Genomic DNA, 21,493 nt, shown 5'->3' on the forward strand with positions numbered 1-21,493 from the left:
CTTTTAATATTGGCAGCTAATTAGCTTAGTAAGAAGCATATCGGCAAAAAAAATTGCTCGAATTATTACTTCACAATTAAACGCATGTTATGCATTTTACCAAATTACAAATATACAAATTTATTTATGTTAATATAATTCCAATATTAATTAAATATATAAAAAAAATTTTGAAAATGAACTGAATTGTTGAATTGTTTCCGTACAACTGACTCATTTCGCAAATGAGCAATAACATAATTGTAAAAGCTGTGCTATTGTAATGAGTCCAAGCTTAATTTACTGATATTGTTCATTGTTAACGAAGGTAAAAAAAGTGACAGATTGAATCAGCAATAAGCTGCAAATGATTGTATGTCTGCAAATGCATGGCAACGGTGCGTATACATAATGCAAATGCTTCCGTTGGTTTTTCTTGATCGTATTGTGTTGCATGTTAATGAACAACTAGTGCCCGTCGGGGACATGTAATTTGCACTGTACACCCAACTGAAAACTGCCCACACACCTAAATGTTCAGTTAAATGTATGCAATACACCTTTACATTATTATTGTTGTGCACACAATTGAAATGGCCTTGCCGTTGCATTGGAGTAACATTCATAATGGCAAAGCGAGTCATACGCAGACCACTGTTATTGTTATACCTACAGGATACATATATACATACATAAAACATATGTATGTATGCCCATAAATATGGATATGCAATGGGATTTGAAAACTAGTTGGTAGCATTGCAATCCAGAAACGCATGCAATGGACCAGGCCAGACTAGGAAATCAACCACATCAACCACACCACTGGCCTGACCCATGACGCAGTTATCTGGGGTCGGTTTTCAGTTGATTCTTAGCGAGTGCGTATTGAATCAAGACTAGTTTTTCGACTGGTTTTCTCACACAGCGAGCATGAGAGGAACAATGGCAGAGGTAGGCTTGTTTCGACTGCGTGTGCACCTGAACTTGGACTCTTGTGTACGCACAACGATCAAGGTCATACATAGCCACAATATTCCACAACATGTTTTGCAAAAATTGCACAACCGGAGGTTAGTAAATTATCTAAAGTCTATTCAGTAGAGAATAATAGCAAACAGAACAATAATTAGATAGTTATACACATGTTGTCAATTTTTATTATTTGCAGTATTAATTGAAAGTCCAACTCGTCGTCTTTACGTAAAATAATCGCAGGTGCCTTATTTTAAAATTATTTTAACACCTGGAAAAAATTATTATTAAGAAACGTATAGTTTTTTATTTTAATGAATTTTTATGTAAGCCAATTATCGCATGTACCCTACAAAATTCTTTGTCTGTAGTCCAGTTTCCGCAAAATAATTATGAATTTATCTAATTGCATTTTAGTACACAATGGAGTCGCTTAAATTTGCAAGAAATTTATTTTAGCATAATAAGGCTGAGTCAAAACTGTCCCGTAAAATTAGGTTATTGTCACAGAAATAACTAACTAACTACAAAGCAAAATAACTGTCAACATAGTTCGTTAAAATGCATAAGAGGTTTTAAATAGCATGTATTTTCTTTTTTTTGCTTCGTAGTGAAATAAGTCCTTCGCTAACAGCTGCAACTTCTTATGTCTATTTGCCTTGTACTTATGGTGCAAGTGCTATTTCTGACAGCAACCCACAACAGCAGCTGCTGTGAACTGTGCAGATTAAGAATAAACATAAAAAATAAATATTTTAAAAATATATGAAAATATGTTAGAGGAAATTCTTGAGTCACGGCAACGCCCCGGCAGCGCCCAGACAAGTTTCACTTTCATAAGCGCTTGCAAAAATAATTCCACATAGTGTGGAAATGTGTGTGTGAGTATGTGTGTGCGTTTATTGGTATTGTGTGCATTTAATAGGTGCAGTCAACTGGCGTTTGATTCTTCGTGCTGCTGCCAAGAAAACATTTCAAGTATGGCCCGACAAAATCGCACAGTGGTCGATATTAACAAAGCTGTGTAATAAAATCAATTCAATTAAATACAATAAAATCAAAGATAAGCACAGTTAATTAATTAATGCAATTAAATAAAATTATTAATGTATTTTTAATAATATTCTTGATTGTTCTTTTGCCACTGTGCTTATCGAGCCCCAAACAACTGCTGACACCAGACCAAACGCCCCTGCACAATATGTATACACCTTCTACACTCAAGTTGGCTAACATGGAGCAGCTGTTTGGTCTTGTCCAGTGCCCAACTGACTAACTGCCTTAGTGCCTAACTGGTTGGTTGTTTTGTGGTGGTGCGGCGGTGTATTTGAAAGTCGTTTTGGCCATTGCATAAGTGCACCAAATTCAAATAACAACAAAGCACAAGCCACAAGCAACAAAAACAACAACAGGCCAGACCTGGTTTCTAATAGTATCTAAATCAGTTACAATTTTTACTATATCATTCTTTTTTTTTTCATTTTTTGTAGCGCAAAGTGTTGACGTAATGCGCCCGATTATTGCCGTATATTCAATTGGCCCAATTGAAGCGGAACCCAAAGCCAAAGCTGTGGCCAAAGAAAGACAAGGAATGTTTGATCTCATCGTTGGTTATTCGGCAGTTTATTGAGTATTCTTTCAACAATATTTTGTATATTACACACATACATATATAGGTACATATATTTAGATATATATAGATCGATTGATATCTGATATCGCAAGTGACTGATTTATTTGGCAGTAACAAACATTGTGACATTGTCCTCGGACATCAGTCATTAGTCGCTATCTCTCTGTGCAACACAATATGGACAAAGGGTCCGACTCCACGTCTACTTTCTGCCCGTATAGTCAATGCTATAGGAGCCCGTATAGATGTTAAGATTACGCAGCGCCGGATGATGCTGCTCTGGCTGTCCGCTATACTGTTGCTGCTGCTGAGGCGCATAGTAAGGCTGAGGGGCCGGTTGCTGATAGTAACGGGGCTGTGGAGCCGGAGGATTGTAGTACTGGGGCGTGGGATTGTAATACGGTCGGGCGGGAGCTGGAGCTGGAGCGGGTGCAGGTGCAGGTGCATATTGCGGCTGCTGTTGCTGCTGTTGATATCCGCGTCCAAAATCACCCAAACTGAATTTGCTGGCTGCAATGGGGCGATTAAACTTCTGATCCTTGTAGTAGACAGCAGGATCTTCACGGTATTGACCATCATCCAGCTCGTTGGGTCCCAGCGGATACGGATTGCTGTTGGTCAGGGTTGGAGGGGGCACATTGATGTGACTGCCCGCTGGCTCAAAGCCACGTTTGCTTGCACCATATTCAATTTCACGCACTTTGCCCTGATCATCCACATATCCATACTTGCCATAGACTTCGCCATTCGCATACTTTGTTTCGATCTTAAAACTCTTGTCAGCCGCCTCATAGCCATAGGTATACGAGCCGTCATCATTGTGCTTATCAATCTGCTTTAATATGGGTACGGGCGTTGTATAATCCTGATGTTGCGCATACGCAACGTGTGCCAGAAACAGCACAAGGCAACAGCAAATGCACTATTAAAAGACAGAAAAGAAAATTGTTGACTTGAATGCTATTATAATACTTTAAGAAAAAATGGCTATGACTATTTAATGTAATTATAGTATAATTAATTCAGATAATTTATATTGACAAACACATTTGCAAACACTTTCACGCGGCATTAATTGGTTAAATGAGTAACCAGTTTATTCAATTAAGTTTAGTCAACGGCATTCCATAAACGCATGCTCAAGGACGTTGGTAAAAGACCTGCAATTAAGCCCCCTTTAATCATACTCATAAATCTCTAGACACTTGGAGCACAAATTGTTGACTTGTAGACGGTATTAAGGGGCGTCGGTTGCAAAACCAGTTTCGTGATTGCATTCTAATATTTACTTAGCAATTAGTTGATTCTATGTCAAATTTCAAATGTTTCTATTGCACTTTATTGTTGGTTTTGCTCACCAATTTCAGCATTTTTTATAAAGGCTGTGAATAATGACAATTGTCGAAACGCTTTCACCAATCTCAAATAGTTGATTTCAAATCAAATACGATTAATTGAATGGAAAAAGCAGCGCGCGTTCAATTAAAAAGCGACTCTTTTGTTTTCTGCACTTCCACACGAGACTCTGCGCAACGAAACGACAACTCAAAAGAAAATCAGGGCGTGCAACGCTTTTATACCACGAACAACAATTCGAAAATAAGTAAATTTCAAATAAAACTGTAAGCCGAAGGCGGCCGAGAGTAAATTACCTGACGGAAATCGGGGCAGGTGCAGCAAGGAGAGGGACTGGGGGCGACCACTTGGCTCTGACAGCAATCAGCTGCGATATACGAAGCTTAAGTCCGAACAGAATCGAGTAAGCTGGAATGCCGCATAGAAATCGAAAGCGTTATTAACACTGCCACTTACCCGTCTCCCTGGCCCTGGTGTAAACCTTCGGCTAAAAAGAATTCTACCAGCAATCCGGTTATTAATGTCGATACAAACATTCTTTGCTGACAACTTATGCTGTTAATTCGCAAAAACGCATATGGAATTAGGTTGTTCCATTTAGAGCACAGAATGCAGCAGACGGGAAGCAAGGGAATAGCGAAATGTATACGGAAGCTTTTTAGAACTAAAGAATTTCAATAATGTATAGACCAAACCGGTTTCGTTTTCTTGCCATTAGCCTAGTTTAACTGCGACTGCAACAACCTTTGCTCAGATATTGGTCATTTCTTTGGCAAAAAAAGTCCGAAAAGCAGTCGAAAAACTTTTAGTCCACTGACCTAATCAATGAATGGCATATGCAAACAAAAACTGGTTGGACAAAATAGTGAAAATAATGTTAATCAGGTGTGTTCCAGAAATGAAAACAACTGCAAACAACAAACAATTTGTATATGATAATTGTTAACAAAAGCGGAGTATTATCTAAAGAAAATAAAAAACCATTGTTACTATATAACGCAACGAGATCAAACGCTTAAAAAACTTAAAATAATATTAAGTAAATAGCGTTTGATGAGACACAGCTCGAACTATTATTATTTGAACATTATCTTTGAATTTCAATGGGAGTTGTTTACATGCAGATTATTTTTCTAGTAGACATTAATTTCGGTAAATTTTCCATATATCCTGATACTTCCAGAAAAATCATACAATAAATATTTAGACTAAAAAGTGAATAATATTCAGATGTATTTGGTTTTTGATTTGAATACAGGGTATTTTCTTAATGAGCAGTCAAAATAATTTGTCTTTATCAAAATATTATAATTTACATTTAAAGTGTAACTGGTTTATGTGATGTAAGCTTAATATATGTGACTGGTTTTGAGAGTGATGACAGATTTAAACGATCCTATAAATAAATAGCTAAGTGTTAAGCAAACTCCTGGAACAGAAACTTTGCTGGCACAAAGCTAAATATTTTGGAGAATCGATCCAAAAGCACCGTATCGAAGGTTTGAGTCAGCACCGGACGGAGGACATCGAACAGGACCCGCCAGTTCTCGTTAAAGAGTTCATTGGCACTGCGTTCAAGTTCCTGATTGCCACCAAAAAGATTCGTCAAGTTTATTCGGATCTTATCAATCCGAGCAATATCTGTCTTGATGTCGCTGACATTCATAAAGGTCAAGCCATGCACCATCAATGGTTTCATTTTCAGTGCCAGATAGAACTCGAGGTTATCTGAAAATTTGCTTCGATTACATGAACATTGAATTTGGCAAAAATTATGATAAACTTACCCATTTCCGAGTTTAAAATGCCAGCACTGTTAAGATTTAGAAGTAAGACATGACCCCTCAGTTTGTAGTCGCTTCTGATTTTAGTTTTTGAAAGTCTCACGTGAAATCCAAGGGAATAGTGGGCGGACTTAAAGAGAGTGCTAAATGCCATTTTTTTGTTAAATATTGTTTCTCAACTACGAGCAGTTGCTTGCGACTTACGTGCTGTTAAGTATCTTGGCTTGGCTAAGACCATGAGTTGTCAAGTTGCGCAGTGCCACTTGTACGTCCAGATTTGGTGGCACACGTTGGGCAATTCGCAGTTTGCCCACCCGAAAAGGATCCAAAGAGCCCACACCGCGTAGACCAGGCACACCTGAAATAAATGTGGTTTTTAGCTGTTATATAAGTGCAATTAAAAAATCGTGAGCTTACCATTCCGCCAGTGTTGGAAAATAGTCTCTATTAATGCCGGCAAACAGGCATTACTCTCTGTATCCTTTAAACTACATGGCTTGAGAAAGGCAGCTACAGTGAGAAACAAGATGAGCTTAGGTAAATTTAAAAAAAAATATGTTACCTACGTGGCTCCTGAAGATAATTTTGTGCATGCACCACGGCAAGCCACAAAGATGAACTGAGAATGAGAAACTGCAGAGCAAATGACATTGCAACTACTTCAGTTGGCTGCTTGCCGTGGACTGTTCATCAACCATAACCGATCGAGCATTGGCTATGACTTTAATCAATTCAGCCTTAACTCATAATGCATCGGGTTGATCAACCCGTCATCCGTAGACCTTGTGTTAGCTGGCAACAATATTGATGTATGTATATCTAAATCTAAGAGTACGATTACACACTTACATAATTTCAGCAAAAAACATTCGAAGAAATCGTTTGTTTTCTGAGAAATTTATGTTATTAATTATTAGTTTTAAACGCTTTTAATATTTAGTTAAGTTACTTGTGTTATCCGGCAACTTTCTGATCTAGCTAAACCAGTTTTTCCAAAACAAAATTAAATATGTAAATGCCAGCACTCAAAACCTAGAGTTCAAGGTCATTAATAAAACAGAATGTGAAGTAGTGCAAGATGCAACGAGAGTATCAATAGCATTAATGTGAGAACAAGCTACTGACGACAATCAAAGGCTAAAAAACTAGTTTTTAAATTGCTTAATTTAATTAAAGTTGAGTAATTAAAAAAGTTGCTTATTTCAGCATTTTATTTTGAATATAATTCAATCGCTTCGGTCTACTGTGGTCAGATCATATTTTGCTCTCAAGTAGAATTAACGTTAAAGCATTCCTTTCCATTTATATGCCATCTAAGAGCGGTAATCTGGATCCCGACTTCTTAGACGATGTCGACTTTAACATTTGTCTTGCCAAATGATTTACGTTAATGCAAGATCGCTCTAAAATAAATATTTTCTTTTGTTCCAGAAACCGTGTTGATTAATGAACCTGAACAAAGAGTCAATGATTATTTACAAAGAGAATGTATATATTCAACCAAAAATATCTTTATTTCACTGGTCGAATCTCCTGTCATTATGAATGAAAACTAGACTATTATGTAAGAAACATATGTTGTTTGTCATTTTTTTATCATGTGTGGTCCCGTGGCTCAGCTGTTAGAGTCGCCGACCTATCACCGAACTAGAACAACTGTTTGAAATAAAACTGGGTGCAAACCCTGCCATGTAAAAAATCTTTAACTTGAAAATGATTTAAGTAGCATGCTCAAAATATTAATAAATGTATCAAAAAAAAAAAAATAAATAAAAAACTTTTTATCATAAATCTTATAAACCTAGTGTGAAGCGAATCATATGAAGATCAAATAGCGTTATAGGAAATTGTTCGCTACAAGTTGCAATACGAGTATCAATAATATCAGGGGGAGAACAAAATGCTGATGTGTCGCATATAAAGAACACCCTGCATTATGACATCAGTTCTAATTCTGACAAACTTGTTTATTTTTTTCTTAACTAAATCAATGCTGTCAACTTAATAAAGATATAATAAAGTAGAAAGCGATCATTTCTGCATTTAATTTTGAATATAATACATTTGTCGCAGGCTTTTTTGGCAGTACATTTTCGGCTTTCAAGCCAAATCGACGTTTCTGGATATCTACTCACTTAATTTCATAAAAATGCTTATTAAAACTTGGTATTTACTGGGACTTTTACTGCTCTCGTTAGTGTTTTCATTCGCTGAAGCAGCCAAATACTTGACTGAGAAACGTGAGCTCAATATAAGAGTTAAGAAACAAATTCATTCAAAGTCTTTTCCTTAATATGACAGCCGATATTCTTATACCCTGCTCCTTGGATGATGCCGGCTTCAACAATTGCCTTGGTAGAAATCTGCAAGTTATGCTAACTAACTGGAAGGATGGAGTACCTGGTACAAAAACAGTGGGACCCTGGGAACCTTTCTCCATAAAACGAGTGAAACTGTCACAAAATGACAACAGTGCCCTTGCCATTAATGCAGACCTTCGAAATATTGTGGTCAGAGGCGCCAGTCAAGCAGTGGTCAAGGAGACCAGGTAAAGTTTGATAGATAGTTATCTCGAATCCAGATCTACAATGAAATACTTCCAATTAGGTACAATCAGAAGCAATACAAACTCAGAGCTCTTTTAAACATCCCAAAGCTGAGCTTTGATTTCGACTACAAAGTAAGGGGTAATATTCTCGTATTAAATCTTAATGGTCAAGGCAAGGGTCAATTCGAAGCTGGTAAGTAAATTACAATTGAATCAAGCCTATGCTCAGTTGTAATCTTATTGCTTAATCACAGGTAAAATAACGATGGTTGTTGAACTTGATGTCAAACCTCGTATTACACCAGAAGCTAACTTTGCCGATTTGCAACACGTGAAAACTAATATCCCAGAGATCGGCAGTTTCAAAGTCAAACTAAACAATTTGTTTGGAGGTGATAAGCAACTAGAGGAGACCGCTCATACGATCATCAATGAAAACTGGCGTCAGTTCGTCGACATTCTGCGACCTGCCATTGAACAGGCAATTGAGGCGGTAATGTCAGATCGCTTTACGAAGCTATTGAATTATCTTCCGGCCACTTATCTGATTGAGAACTTTCACTAAGTGGAAATAAATTACATGTCTCGTATTTTGATCAATCAAACTAAACTGTCTTATATTTCTGATTAGTGCATTCAAAATTTCTAAATAAATTTGCCATAGTAAGTCAAAGTATATCAACAGTTTGGGAACTGAGTATAAAGCGAGTAAGATGAAGATCAAAGCTCAAAAGTTTCATACATCACTGTAAGGTTGATGTGTTGTTTCTGAATTTGGTAATTTATTTATTTGAGGTCAACTCTCACAGAAATTGATTTAGAACAGTGTTGTTCAAAAGTGCAGTGGTCGGCATATTTATTTTGACAAAACGTAAAGTTAAATCTACTCACAATTTATACTAACTTTATGAAGATTTCAACATCAATGAAAGGGTCATTTAAATCCTGTTTGAATGATACAAAATTTTCCTTAACCCATTAAGTACCCATGGAAAATTTTGAATTTATGTAAAAAACTACTTTTTTCAATGGCTTAAACAAAATATGTTATGACGCAAAAAGTTTTTTCAAACCATTTAAATAGTGACTGCAAAAAGAATTTTTCAAAAATCTCTTTGCTTATATTTTTTATGAATTTTTGAATGGGATGATCTCTGAAAAATAAAATAGTCATTTTAAGATATTTTCAAATAATCGTAAAAAATATAAGCAAAGAGATTTTGGAAAAATTCTTTTTCAGTCACTATTAGAATTGTTTGAAGTAACTTTTTACACTAAAACATTTTTTGTTTAAGCCCGAGAAAAAATGTTTTAAAATTTGACTCAAATCTACATGAACATAAATTCAAAATTTTCAATGGCTACTTAATGGGTTAAGGAAAATTTTGTATCATTCAAACAGGATTTGAACGATCTTTTCATTGATGTTAAAAATTCATAAAGTTTGTTCAAATTATGAGTAGATTTAACTTTAGATTTTGTCAAAGTAAATAAGCCTAAAGTAGGCTATAAAATACTTTTTCGTAGCACATGTGTTAAATGTTATTATTTTGACTATGCAACATTTGAGTTAGATGATTTTGAATGCATCGCCATCAAAAAATTGTTAAATTGAACAAATTTAAATAATGACTTTATTCCACAAAAAATCGACATCCGGACCATTGCACATGTAATAGGAAAAAGTATTTTTAAGCCTACTTTCGACACCACTGATTTAAAATAAAATCGGATGAGGCACTGGTTGGGCCTTGACCAATCCAAAACTTTTAATTAATAAGGAATAAATTAATAGATGTAATTAATATGAAAAACTAGTTTCTCGTTTCTATGATAAAATTGAAATATCTTTATTATATATTTCTTTTGCATAAAATCAAGACATTTAGCATAGCAATAACTAATTAGTGAATTAAACATAAGAAATCTATATAATTGTCGCAATGGAAAACAAGTTAATAATAACTAATTGATTATAAATAATAGCCCTTGGCCTTAAACATTTTATTATAGTTGATTGCTGGAAGTTCAAGAGTGATATAACGAGCAAAACATTGCAGTTATACTAAAGTAACTTATTAGCTTTCAGTTCGGTTGAGATATCAGATACTTAGAAGCAGTCACCATGAGCAGAACGCAGCACAACATCAACCCGATTGTCGTTTTTTATGGTTTGTTGGCAATCTTTTTGTGGAACGGGATCGACTTCCGTGTGGCTGCCGTTGAGTATTATACAGAAAAGCGTAAGTTGTAATAAACTGGACTCAAAGATTGTGGTAATTAAGTACAGATTCTGACATCCACAGCATCGTTTTTGCCCTCATGTCGCATCTATGAACCCGGTTTCACGAAATGCATGACAAGCAGTACCCAAAAATTAATGGATCAGCTGAACATCGGAATACCAGAGATTCTGGAGAAATTTGGAACTTTTGATCCGGGTCACGTAAGAGACATTATATTCAAGCAAGATAACAGCGAAGTGGCCACCATAAGAGCCAATCTGTCCCAAGTTGTACTTAAGGGATTTTCCAACACCAAGATTAGGGATAGCCGGTGAGTACCTAGAGCTCTACAATAGATCTATGTCTATTTAATTTTTTAAATATTATGTATTTGCAGAGTCAGCAAAAAAGACTTTAGCTGGCAAACCAAGATCCATTTATCCAAGTTGCGAATGGATGCCAAATATAAAATGATGGGTCGAATTCTATTAATACCGCTGAATGGATCAGGCAACATCTTTATAGAGATCGGTGAGTGTGTGACTGCTTGTCTGTGTCCTCATCTTCTTAGAGTTTTCTTGCAGAGGATCTTAATATGCTGGTGCTGACCAAGACGGAGCTCTACGAGAAGGGAGGCTTAACTTTTTATAAGATCAAAGCGGTGGAGGCAAAACTGAATATGTCGCGAGTTCGCACCCATCTGGACAATCTTTTCAACGGACGCAGCAAAGAGGTGGAAGATAGCACGAATCAGTTCTTTAATGACAATTGGCGTGATTTCTATGAAGCATTGAAACCGCTGATCGTCGACACAGTACAGAGCGTACTCAAGGAAGTTATGTCACTGGTATTCGATTTAATACCGGCCAACTTCTTCATCGAGGATATTCCCTCACCACAACAATTATACAGCAAAGGGGAACAGTAATTCATCTAACATTTATAACATGGATCAAAGTGTCAAAGTAAATGTTTGATTGTTAGTTTGGTTCTGGGTTTGGTTGTGTTGCTATTGAATATAATAAAATATCGCTGTAGTAGTCATAAAGAATACTATTCCGATTTTATCATTAACTGCCCCTAACTACACCTTTAATTACACAAAAAATGTTTTTCAAATGTATTTTTTGTGCCAAGTTCATTTACACATTTGTCATCTCCCTCCTTCATTGTATTTCATAATTCATACGATAACATTTGTCAGTATATTTTTCTGTTTTTGTATTCATATACGACTTTGCAGTTTTTTCGCACACTTATGTAAGTTAAAATATTTCTCCAGAGTATCTTTTACATATTGTTCAATGGATATTCAAATATTTTGAATTAATACTTAACACCTTTACTCGTGTGCTTGTAACTGGTTTGATGTGATTTTATACAACTCTGGGCGAATTTTGGAAGCTACAAGATTTATTAGCCGGCAGTGCCCCCTCTCCCCCTGCCAAGCACTTTCATTAGTAATCAAGAAAAAATATCAGAAAAAGTAACAATTAGTTGAACACGAACTCAATACCAGGTCAAAGAGTAAACGTGTCTGAAAGGTTGAGTGCAGTCAAGTCAATAAGGCTAGTACTTAATATTATTCAAAGATTACTATATGAATATATATTCTAATTTTAAGCAAAGCCTTCAACTTATGAAAACATGTTTTATTTGTGTCTGATCTAAACGATCTTAAGTGCACATAGCTTTTGCAATTTGACCTTACGAATTGAAGCTTAGCTGTTCTCACTCACATTGGTGCATTTCACTATGTTCCGGATGACGATTTTTTAGGAATAAATTAATAACTCGAGAACGAATAAAGTTTTTTTGGTCTAGTTTTTTGCATTGGGCCTATGATATAAATAATGCCGCGTAATGACGTCTTTATTTTGGATTCTGCGATATGCAAATTTTTGTTTTTCAAGCTAACAGCAGTAAATTTGCAGGACAGGCGTGTTACTATGGTAAAATTTGATCCAAATCGAACAACTATATCATATAGAAATAATTGGAATAATAGGTTGAAAAGTCGCTTTTTTTACAAAAACCATGCTTTTTCCGAAATATCTGACCAAACTGAACGTATATATGTGATATTGTGCTTCTCACATTCTGGCTATCAGATATCAAGATCAGAATACTATACTTTTTAATATCATTATGTTCACCTTATAAAATCGGTCGTTAGCTGACTTTTTGTATGAAACAAGAAATTTCTATTTTTTGTCGATTTAAAGAATTTAACATTTATTCAATACGTAAACACAAGTTTTTGTTATTTTCGCCAATGCGCACAATAAAATAAGCCAAAAAATCATAATTTTGGTCATTTTGTCTCATGTGTTGTCGCCACACTTTAAACGACTACGCATTTTATAACGTGAGGTTAGCTGCAATAAAGTGAAATTTTGATAAATGCGCAAAAAGCGCAACTTGAGTACAATTTAATAATTGATCAATCTTCAAAATGCATAAAGTCACATTGCTGACAAGTGCTGACAAAATTAATTATATCTTTTCAAAGATAAAATTTTATGGAAAAATTTTTTTTCGAAGCAAGTTTTTAAATTACAAATAACAACAAATAGCACGTTGATTTTAAACAACGCAGATATATAAACACAAAGTACAAGCCACAATAAATACAATCCATGTACAATTTTCCTAAAAAAGCTTTTAAATTATTGCTGTAAGACAATTCAAATTAACCTGAAAAATGAGAATAACCGTTTCATGTGCGCTTTGTTCAAATCAACTCTGTTTTACAGCTGATTGCTAAACAGTGCTGGAAAATGATTAAATTTTAGTTATGCAACATTTGAGCTGGATGTATTTTAAATGCATCGCCATCAAAAAATCGGTACTTTGAACATGTTTATAAAATGACTTTATTCCAAAAGAATCGTCATCCGGACCTATGCACTATGCATTTGAGGTACTTTTTGCAAGTCCACAGCAGAATCTGAGATCACCCACTCTTAAAAACGAGTTCTTAGATGTACTCATCCTTCTTACAACATACATCACAAGCTCATTTTTCACGCGAAACGCAGAATCCATTTCGGCGCCTTTTTTTGCAGTGGGTTGATCAAATTGAGTTATAATATTTTACGTACACATCGAGTAGCTCAAAGTTATTAAACTAGTAAGAGTCTAAAACGTCTGTGATTATGAAAAATTATACTTTAACATATACGAGTACAAAACAAGTCGGAAAGGCTATAGTCGAGATCCCGACCATAGAATACCCGTTAGTTATTTTAATATATATAAAGTACTGTATAGAATAAACTATCTTATAAAAACTACTGCATGCTTTTGGGGTATTGCCTTTAATATTATTGGCTTTGGCTAGCTATTACTGCCGTTCTACTTGTCTGATCTTGCTGCGACTAAGTGGGATAATAGATAATATTAATAGATAACGTAAATTACCTTAAGAACCGAACTATCTTAAAGACTTTGGGTTTAGGGGACGTGAAAAAAATTTGAAACAAACTTGACCTGCTCCAACACTATTGAAAACTGTGTGCCAAATTTGGTTGCTCTATCTCTTATAGTCTCTGAGATCTAGGCGCTCACAAGGACAGAAATAGATTTATCGACACGGCTGTTGATGCTGATCAAGAATATATATACTTTATAGAGTCGGAGATGCCTCCTTCTCCCATTTCAACGAGCACAATATACCCTTTTAATGATTAAGTAACGGGTATAATGATATATGGTATATAACATTTAGTATAAATCGCACGCAAAACCTTGCGACAGACCAGTTGCTTTACACTTCTAGGGGTTTGATTGACTTAAAAACACTTGACATTACAACTTTTATTTTATTCGAGCGCACAAAGCTCAGAGAGCAACAGACTAACGCCACTAGCAAAGTAACTAGCTAGCTAACAGATTCATTCGGTTGAGATTCAGATACTTAGAAGCAGTCATCATGAGCAGCACGCAGCTCAACAGATACCCGATTAGCCTTATATGTAGCTTATTGGCAATCTTTTGGTTGAACGGGGCCGACTTTTATGTGGCTGCCGTTGAGTATTATACAGAAAAGCGTAAGTTAAAGTAAACTGAACTTAAACTAAGTGGTAATTAAGAACAAATTCTGAAATTCTGAAATTCCACAGCATCGTTTTTGCCCTCATGCCGAATCTATGAGCCGGGATTTACGAAATGCTCCACAAATAGTATACAAAAGTTAATAGAACAGCTAAACATAGGAATACCGGAGATTGTGGAGAAATTTGGAACTTTTGATCCGTTGCATGCCAGAGACATTATTTTCAAGCAGGATAACAACGAAGTGGCCACCATAAGAGCCAATCTATCTCAAGTAGTGCTTCAGGGATTCTCCCACATAAAAATTAAGGAAAGCCGGTCAGTACCAGTAGATCTCTAAGAGATCTATAACTTTTCAATGTGTTATGTACTTGTAGAGTCAGCAAAAAAGACTTTGGTTGGCAGACTAAGATCTTTATACCCAAGCTGCGATTGGATGCCAAATATAAGATGAATGGTCGCATTCTATTGATTCCGCTAAGTGGATCAGGCGATATCTTTATAGAGATTGGTAAGTGTACGTCTGCTAGTCTATTGACATTTTTTCAACGTGTGCTTTTTTAGAGAACATTGATATGCTGATGCTGACCAAGACAGAGCTCTACGAGAAGGGAGGTTTTACTTTCGACAATGTCACAGCTGTTCAGGTGAAACTAAATATGTCGCGAGTTCGCACCCATCTGGACAATCTTTTCAATGGGCGCAGCAAGGAGGTGGAAAGAAGCACGAATCAGTTCTTTAATGACAATTGGCGTGATTTCTATGAAGCATTGAAACCGCTGATCGTCGACACAGTACAAAGCATACTCAAGGATATTATGTCTTCGGTATTCCATCTGATACCAGCTAACTTCTTTGTCGAAGATATTCCCACACCACAACAATTATATGGACGAGTAGCTCAGTAATCAATGATTACTTCTTTCTGCATTTAGCAGAAAATTTCCGACAGTCAAAAATTCAAAATTTTGGTCTCGGTATCACAAAAAATGTATCGTTCAAATGTTGTGATACTGGAAACTTTAACTTAACGCAAACAACAGTTTTCGTGTTATTCTGTGCTTGTTTTCTTGTCTTGGCTAAAATAAATATATATTTGGCAAAATAAATCCATATGTGCTTAATGGAGTGTTTTGAAATAATGAAAATAAATGTATGTTTATTAGGCGTTGGGAATATCAAGACGTCATAGAGTGGCCACATTTTTATAGAAAAGTTTCATTTTATTCAGCAGGTACTGATTACACTTAACAACTGTCAAAAAATTAAACGAACTAAACCCAATTTTTTGGATATTTTTAGGGACCCATATGACGAAAAACATTTTTTTTTTTATATGGCAGAGTATATTTTTCCTTTTTCTGAAAGCTAATATCTATAATGCATTCATACACAGTTGTTGTTTCATTTATTTATTTTCAAAAGCTAACAGCTGTGTTATTGAAATTGTTAATTTCAATATAAATTCATACATTAGGGCGGGTCAATTTGTTCGGATGAGAAAAACGAGGAAAAGCGTCCAAAAGAATCGGAGCTATGATGAATTCAAAGGATTATTCACCAATAAGTCAACCCCGTTTAGAAGCATGAATATTTTATTTGCAGGTATTTGAAAAAAATCTGCAAGTAACATATTTAAAAACATCTTAAATTTAAACAAAAATGAAATACTTTGCATCTGGAGTATTTTTTTGACATCTTTATGCTTGTCTGCGGGGTCTAGTAATTCATTTGTAGACTCATAGTTTCTTGATCAAATATTCTTATATTTAAACGAAGTTCCCGATATAGGTGGACTCATTAAAAAAAATATTTACCTGCCCTAATATACATCCTATAAATAGCATGCTGAACCTTGTGACACACGGATTTCTTAACACGTCTGAGGGATATATTGACATAAAAAATCTTGACACAAAAAATATTATTTTAATTGCGAGCTCAAAGCTCAATAGCAAAACAAGTAACAACGCATTTTAATAACGAGCAAAATAACTTAATGGCTTTCAGATACATTCGTTTGAGATTCAGATACTTAGAAGCAGTCAGCATGAGCAGAACGTAGCACAACAGTTTCCCAATTGTCTTTTTCTATGGCTTGTTGGCAATCTTTTGGTTATACGGAGACGACTTCCATGTGGCTGCCGTTGAGTATTATACAGAAAAGCATAAGTTGTAATAAACTGGAGCCGGACTTTACAAAATGCTCCACAAATAGTATAAAAAAGTTAATAGATCAGCTAAACATAGGAATTCCGGAGATCACGAAGAAATTTGGGACTTTAGATCCGATGCACGCCACAGACATTATTTTCAAGCAGGATAACAACGAGTGGCCACCATAAGAGCCAATCTGTCTGAAGTTGTGCTTCAGGAATACTCTTGTACAAAGATTAGGGAAACCCGGTCAGTACCAGTAGATCTTAAAGGGATCTATAAATTTATTATATACTAGGAGGCTCCGCCCCCTGCTCGCTTCGCTCGCGAAATTGAAACGTGATAAAGAGGAGCACTTTTTATATATTTCTTGAATAAACATCTTTTACGCAAATATAAATTACTTTTCTATTTTAATAATTGGAACACTTGTTAGTTAGGAAAACCTGGTATTTCGAACATTCAATTTTTAGCTATAAAATATTCTGTAACACGGGCTCCACACAAAATTATTGATTCTGAAATCTGATCATAATAACGTGTTTGTATGTAAGAATAGAATAAAGTGAAGGCATTTCAACTTCTTTATCAAGGATATTCCCACACCACAACAATTGCATGGAGAAGTGGCTCAGTATTTCAAATTAAAAATATAGGGATTATCAGAAAGTATATGTTGTTTTTTATTTGTTCATATATTTTCAAAATCAGTTATTATTGAATTAAATATTATAGCGCTTAATGCAATGGTAAAGTAAAGCAACTGAAAAGCACAGACACAGTGCTTTGAGATAGCTATACGATTTTATCTAACTCTGTTTCTGATTATAGCCGTAATATAAAATAAAATAAATTTTATGTTTCTTCGATCAAAAATTCCTTTTAACAATAAAAAGTATTTTTCGTTCCATTCACACATCGGAAAAACAATTTTGTATTTTCTATTTGATACAATAATATTATTAGCTAATTGCAATTAATTGTACTGATTTATAAAAACAGTTAAAAGAGAGCTCAGCGAGTTTACCTCATCTTGATATTGCTTAAATACATAGCATATAAATATGTGTAACCAAGACCTTAGACTTGTATAAACTATAAGCAAATACTTACACACACACTTAATTTTTATGTGATTTGAAATCCGAAGCTTTTCAGAAGCAGCAACGACGTCAGTTTAAGTGCACAGTATATTTAAAAAAGTAAAATGTAAACAAGTTTAATTAAAAATCATTTAGGACCAAGTAAACAAAACAATACTCAGAGATTTCTGAGCATTTAGTAGAATAGCTCTAAAGCAGTTGTATTTATTTTGTCAATCTTAGGCTCGAATGACATCCACTTTATTGGCCGAATAGTAAGCTCCATATTGTTCTTCTGCAAATATAAAGATATTAATTAAAGCATTGAAATATAATTGGAAACTTATCTTAGGTTATACACACCTTTCTCTTCTACGCTATAGGCTCGCTTCCTGAATGTGTACAATATGGTGCATATTATGATCATCAACAGCAAAGATATGCCGATTAAGGTTATAAATAAGCTCTTCATGTTCATTATGCCAGTTTGACCCGCCTTCTCGGAATCATCAGACATCGGGCATTCAAATCCGTCCTCCGGAAACAGTCCATCGTAGCAAGCGCAAACATTGGGATATGCACAATAACCGCGAAGACACTCCGTTTCACATACGGGAAGGCAAAGCAACTTAGCAGGATTCAAAACGTCTTCGGTCAAAATGTAGTTCATCTTACAAATGCATTGCTCATCCATACACGTTCCGTTCCAGCACCTCTCCGCACAGACATAGGATTGTTTGTCCTCGACATTTGTATAATCCGGTAACACAGTCGTCTCAGAACCAAAGGTACTTAATTCATCTGAAAGAGTAGTTTGGGCCACACAAGCATTATCTATGTTTTTATATCCTTCATTGCAGTTGCACTTGTTGGGCGCAACACAAAGGCCATTAATACATTCCATTTCACATAATGGAAGACAACTGCTAACACTTTCTTTAATGTATCCATTACTGCAGACGCATTCTTCTGGTGCGCTGCAGAATCCATTCTTACAGCCGTTCTTGCAAACTGGAACACAACCTTTATTTTTGTCCTTAGTATACCCCACTTTACAGGTACATACTCCTGGTGCCGTGCATTCTCCATTCTTACAGCCGTCCTCACAGACCGGAGCACATCTGGTCTCATTTTCTCTGATGTACCCATCGTTACAGGTACATTCTCCAGGAGCAGTACATTCTCCATTTTTACAGCCGTCCTCACAAACTGGATCACAACTGTTTTCATTTTCTCTGATGTACCCATCGTTACAGGTACACTCTCCAGGAGCAGTACATTCTCCATTTTTACAGCCGTCCTCACAAACTGGTGCACAACTGCTCTCATTTACTCTGATGTACCCATCCTTGCAGGTACATTCTCCTGGTGCCGTACATTCTCCATTCTTACAGCCGTCCTTGCAGACTGGAGCACAATTGTTCTCATTTTCTCTGATGTAGCCATCGTTGCAGGTACATTCTCCAGGAGCAGTACATAATCCATTCTTACAGCCGTCCATACAAACTGGTGCACAACTGCTCTCATTTACTCTGATGTACCCATCCTTGCAGGTACATTCTCCTGGTGCCGTACATTCTCCATTCTTACAGCCGTCCATGCAGACTGGAGCACAATTGTTCTCATTTTCTCTGATGTACCCATCGTTGCAGGTACATTCTCCTGGTGCCGTACACTCTCCATTCTTACAGCCGTACTTGCAGACTGGAGCACAACTGTTCTCATTTTCTTTGGTATACCCATCTGTACAGGTACATTCTCCTGGTGCAGTACATTCTCCATTCTTACAGCCGTCCTTGCAGACTGGAGCACAACTGCTCTCATTTTCTTTGGTATACCCACCTTTACAGGTACATTCTCCTGGTGCAGTACATTCTCCATTCTTACAGCCGTTCTTGCAGACTGCAGCACAACTGTTCTCATTTTCTCTGATGTACCCATCGTTGCAGGTACATTCTCCTGGTGCAGTACATTCTCCATTCTCACAGCCGTTCTTGCAGACTGCAGCACAACTGTTCTCATTTTCTCTGATGTACCCATCGTTGCAGGTACATTCTCCTGGTGCAGTACATTCTCCATTCTTACAGCCGTCCTTACAGACTGGAGCACAACTGCTCTCATTTTCTTTGGTATACCCATCTATACAGGTACATTTTCCTGGTGCAGTACATTCTCCATTCTTACAGCCGTCCTTACAGACTGGAGCACAACTGCTCTCATTTTCTTTGGTATACCCATCTTTACAGGTACATTCTCCTGGTGCAGTACATTCTCCATTCTTACAGCCGTCCTTACAGACTGGAGCACAACTGTTCTCATTTTCTCTGATGTACCCATCGTTGCAGGTACATTCTCCTGGTGCAGTACATTCTCCATTCTTACAGCCGTCCTTGCAGACTGGAGCACAACTGTTCTCATTTTCTCTGATGTACCCATCGTTGCAGGTACATTCTCCAGGAGCACTGCAGAAACCGTTAGCACATCCACTCTCACAAATTGGGTCACAGCTGTTCTCATTTACCATACGGTATTCTTTATAACACGCACATTTTCCAGGAGAAAGGCAGAATCCATTTCGGCATCCGCTTTTGCAGTGAGGTGAACAAATGGAATCATCATTTTTTAAGTACCCATCGAGGCATTCACATTTTCCAGGGGCCGTGCATAATCCATTAGAGCATCCGTCTTTGCAAATGGGAACGCATTTGTTATCTCGGTCTTTTTGATAATTCTCTTTGCATTCACAAGTTTCCGGGGCACTACAGAAGCCGTTATCACAGGGAGTGCTACATACTGGAAGGCACCGATTTAAGCTCAAGTCTAGTTGGTATCCATTTTTACAGTTGGGATGACATATTTGACTTGTTGTATTCAATGTGAAGCCCTCGTTGCATGTGCAGAATCCGGGACTCTTACAGAATCCATTGGGGCATCCGCTGTTGCAAATGGGAATACAGTGACCAGTCGGCTTATCAAGCTTGTACTTGTGTGCGCATTTACACCCATCGGGAGACTCGCATGTTCCGTTTTTACATCCCCCCTTACATTTTGGCACGCAGCTGGGATACAAAAGCAAGCATTAACTCCGGAATACCATCAAGACAGTTATATAAAATATACTTACCGAGTGTAAGCTAAATTATTTAGATTTTCGTAACCTTTAGAGCAACGACAAGTGTTTGGCTTAACACACATGCCGCTGCCACAATTTTGACTGCATCTGGGAACACAGATTAAATTTTTTCCAAAAAGTTTCTTATATCCACCGCAGCAATATCGTTTGGCCTGCATTTTTAAATATGCTTTATAAAATTGTCTCTTTAATATTAGTATTTTGGTAGTAAACTCACTGTCTTTGATCCTTTATCCCTCTTCCAACAAATCTGTGCCAGCAGAAAAGTGGGTAACAATAGAAATATAAAAATATGACGGAAAAGCATTATGTTCTTACTCCGATCCACCAAATAATCAGACTGAACAAATTTGTAAGCAAAATGATTCCACTGAGTGCGCAAAATGTGATAAATTCTTTTAGTACGTCTTATTCTTATAAAGAATTGCACTTAGAAAAATAATAATATAATACTGTTTGGTCATTTGCAATGAATAAACTATAATTAAGTTGTTCTCAATAGCTAAAAAAATTCATAAAATATAAAATTATTTTCTCTGTATATTTGTATCTGAAGCTCTTTGCT

At 36.2% G+C, this 21,493-nt stretch overlaps 6 protein-coding genes across 6 annotated transcripts; 3 read left to right on the forward strand and 3 right to left on the reverse strand.

The window, feature by feature from the left end:
- Positions 1-2,547: 2,547 nt before the first annotated feature.
- On the reverse strand, positions 2,548-4,131 carry LOC117790550 (extensin-2). The gene is made up of 2 exons (XM_034630028.1): positions 3,946-4,131; positions 2,548-3,509 (listed from the first exon to the last, which is right to left on the reverse strand). Exons 1-2 carry the CDS (start codon positions 3,955-3,957, stop codon positions 2,790-2,792), a joined length of 732 nt encoding a protein of 243 aa, XP_034485919.1. The 5' UTR covers positions 3,958-4,131; the 3' UTR covers positions 2,548-2,789.
- A 1,014-nt stretch (positions 4,132-5,145) lies between these two features.
- LOC117792330 (circadian clock-controlled protein-like) lies at positions 5,146-6,378 on the reverse strand. The gene is made up of 5 exons (XM_034632408.1): positions 6,294-6,378; positions 6,145-6,237; positions 5,932-6,085; positions 5,731-5,870; positions 5,146-5,671 (listed from the first exon to the last, which is right to left on the reverse strand). Exons 1-5 carry the CDS (start codon positions 6,376-6,378, stop codon positions 5,361-5,363), a joined length of 783 nt encoding a protein of 260 aa, XP_034488299.1. The 3' UTR covers positions 5,146-5,360.
- A 1,466-nt stretch (positions 6,379-7,844) lies between these two features.
- On the forward strand, positions 7,845-8,880 carry LOC117791308. Its single transcript, XM_034631022.1, has 4 exons — positions 7,845-7,967; positions 8,029-8,275; positions 8,335-8,468; positions 8,530-8,880. Exons 1-4 carry the CDS (start codon positions 7,877-7,879, stop codon positions 8,838-8,840), a joined length of 783 nt encoding a protein of 260 aa, XP_034486913.1. The 5' UTR covers positions 7,845-7,876; the 3' UTR covers positions 8,841-8,880.
- Positions 8,881-10,371: 1,491 nt separating this feature from the next.
- On the forward strand, positions 10,372-11,554 carry LOC117790050. Its single transcript, XM_034629295.1, has 4 exons — positions 10,372-10,518; positions 10,582-10,831; positions 10,898-11,031; positions 11,085-11,554. The coding sequence occupies exons 1-4, from the start codon at positions 10,401-10,403 to the stop codon at positions 11,426-11,428; spliced, it is 846 nt and encodes a 281-aa protein (XP_034485186.1). The 5' UTR covers positions 10,372-10,400; the 3' UTR covers positions 11,429-11,554.
- A 2,806-nt stretch (positions 11,555-14,360) lies between these two features.
- Positions 14,361-15,680, forward strand: LOC117790794. The gene is made up of 4 exons (XM_034630353.1): positions 14,361-14,552; positions 14,625-14,874; positions 14,934-15,067; positions 15,121-15,680. The coding sequence occupies exons 1-4, from the start codon at positions 14,435-14,437 to the stop codon at positions 15,462-15,464; spliced, it is 846 nt and encodes a 281-aa protein (XP_034486244.1). The 5' UTR covers positions 14,361-14,434; the 3' UTR covers positions 15,465-15,680.
- Positions 15,681-17,630: 1,950 nt separating this feature from the next.
- Positions 17,631-20,410, reverse strand: LOC117792275 (tenascin). The gene is made up of 2 exons (XM_034632335.1): positions 18,159-20,410; positions 17,631-18,090 (listed from the first exon to the last, which is right to left on the reverse strand). Exons 1-2 carry the CDS (start codon positions 20,317-20,319, stop codon positions 18,035-18,037), a joined length of 2,217 nt encoding a protein of 738 aa, XP_034488226.1. The 5' UTR covers positions 20,320-20,410; the 3' UTR covers positions 17,631-18,034.
- Between the last annotated feature and the right edge of the window lie 1,083 nt (positions 20,411-21,493).

The sequence above is a fragment of the Drosophila innubila genome (genome assembly GCF_004354385.1).
Source record: "Drosophila innubila isolate TH190305 chromosome 3R unlocalized genomic scaffold, UK_Dinn_1.0 2_E_3R, whole genome shotgun sequence".
NCBI classification, from domain to species: domain Eukaryota; kingdom Metazoa; phylum Arthropoda; class Insecta; order Diptera; family Drosophilidae; genus Drosophila; species Drosophila innubila.

Bases quoted from the DNA above. Each gene is read 5' to 3' on its own strand.
- LOC117792330 (XM_034632408.1), bottom strand. From the start codon at position 6,378: ATGTCATTTGCTCTGCAGTTTCTCATTCTCAGTTCATCTTTGTGGCTT. The intron at 6,086-6,144 runs GTAAGCTCACGA...CATTTATTTCAG, and splicing joins TTTCCAACACTGGCGGAATG to GTGTGCCTGGTCTACGCGGT. The intron at 5,672-5,730 runs GTAAGTTTATCA...GCAAATTTTCAG, and splicing joins CATTTTAAACTCGGAAATGG to ATAACCTCGAGTTCTATCTG.
- LOC117791308 (XM_034631022.1), top strand. From the start codon at position 7,877: ATGCTTATTAAAACTTGGTATTTACTGGGACTTTTACTGCTCTCGTTA. The intron at 7,968-8,028 runs GTGAGCTCAATA...TTAATATGACAG, and splicing joins CAAATACTTGACTGAGAAAC to CCGATATTCTTATACCCTGC. The intron at 8,276-8,334 runs GTAAAGTTTGAT...ACTTCCAATTAG, and splicing joins GCAGTGGTCAAGGAGACCAG to GTACAATCAGAAGCAATACA.
- LOC117790050 (XM_034629295.1), top strand. From the start codon at position 10,401: ATGAGCAGAACGCAGCACAACATCAACCCGATTGTCGTTTTTTATGGT. The intron at 10,519-10,581 runs GTAAGTTGTAAT...TGACATCCACAG, and splicing joins TGAGTATTATACAGAAAAGC to CATCGTTTTTGCCCTCATGT. The intron at 11,032-11,084 runs GTGAGTGTGTGA...GTTTTCTTGCAG, and splicing joins CAACATCTTTATAGAGATCG to AGGATCTTAATATGCTGGTG.
- LOC117790794 (XM_034630353.1), top strand. From the start codon at position 14,435: ATGAGCAGCACGCAGCTCAACAGATACCCGATTAGCCTTATATGTAGC. The intron at 14,553-14,624 runs GTAAGTTAAAGT...GAAATTCCACAG, and splicing joins TGAGTATTATACAGAAAAGC to CATCGTTTTTGCCCTCATGC. The intron at 14,875-14,933 runs GTCAGTACCAGT...ATGTACTTGTAG, and splicing joins ATAAAAATTAAGGAAAGCCG to AGTCAGCAAAAAAGACTTTG.
- LOC117792275 (XM_034632335.1), bottom strand. From the start codon at position 20,319: ATGGTAAATGAGAACAGCTGTGACCCAATTTGTGAGAGTGGATGTGCT. The intron at 18,091-18,158 runs GTGTGTATAACC...TTATATTTGCAG, and splicing joins CTATAGCGTAGAAGAGAAAG to AAGAACAATATGGAGCTTAC.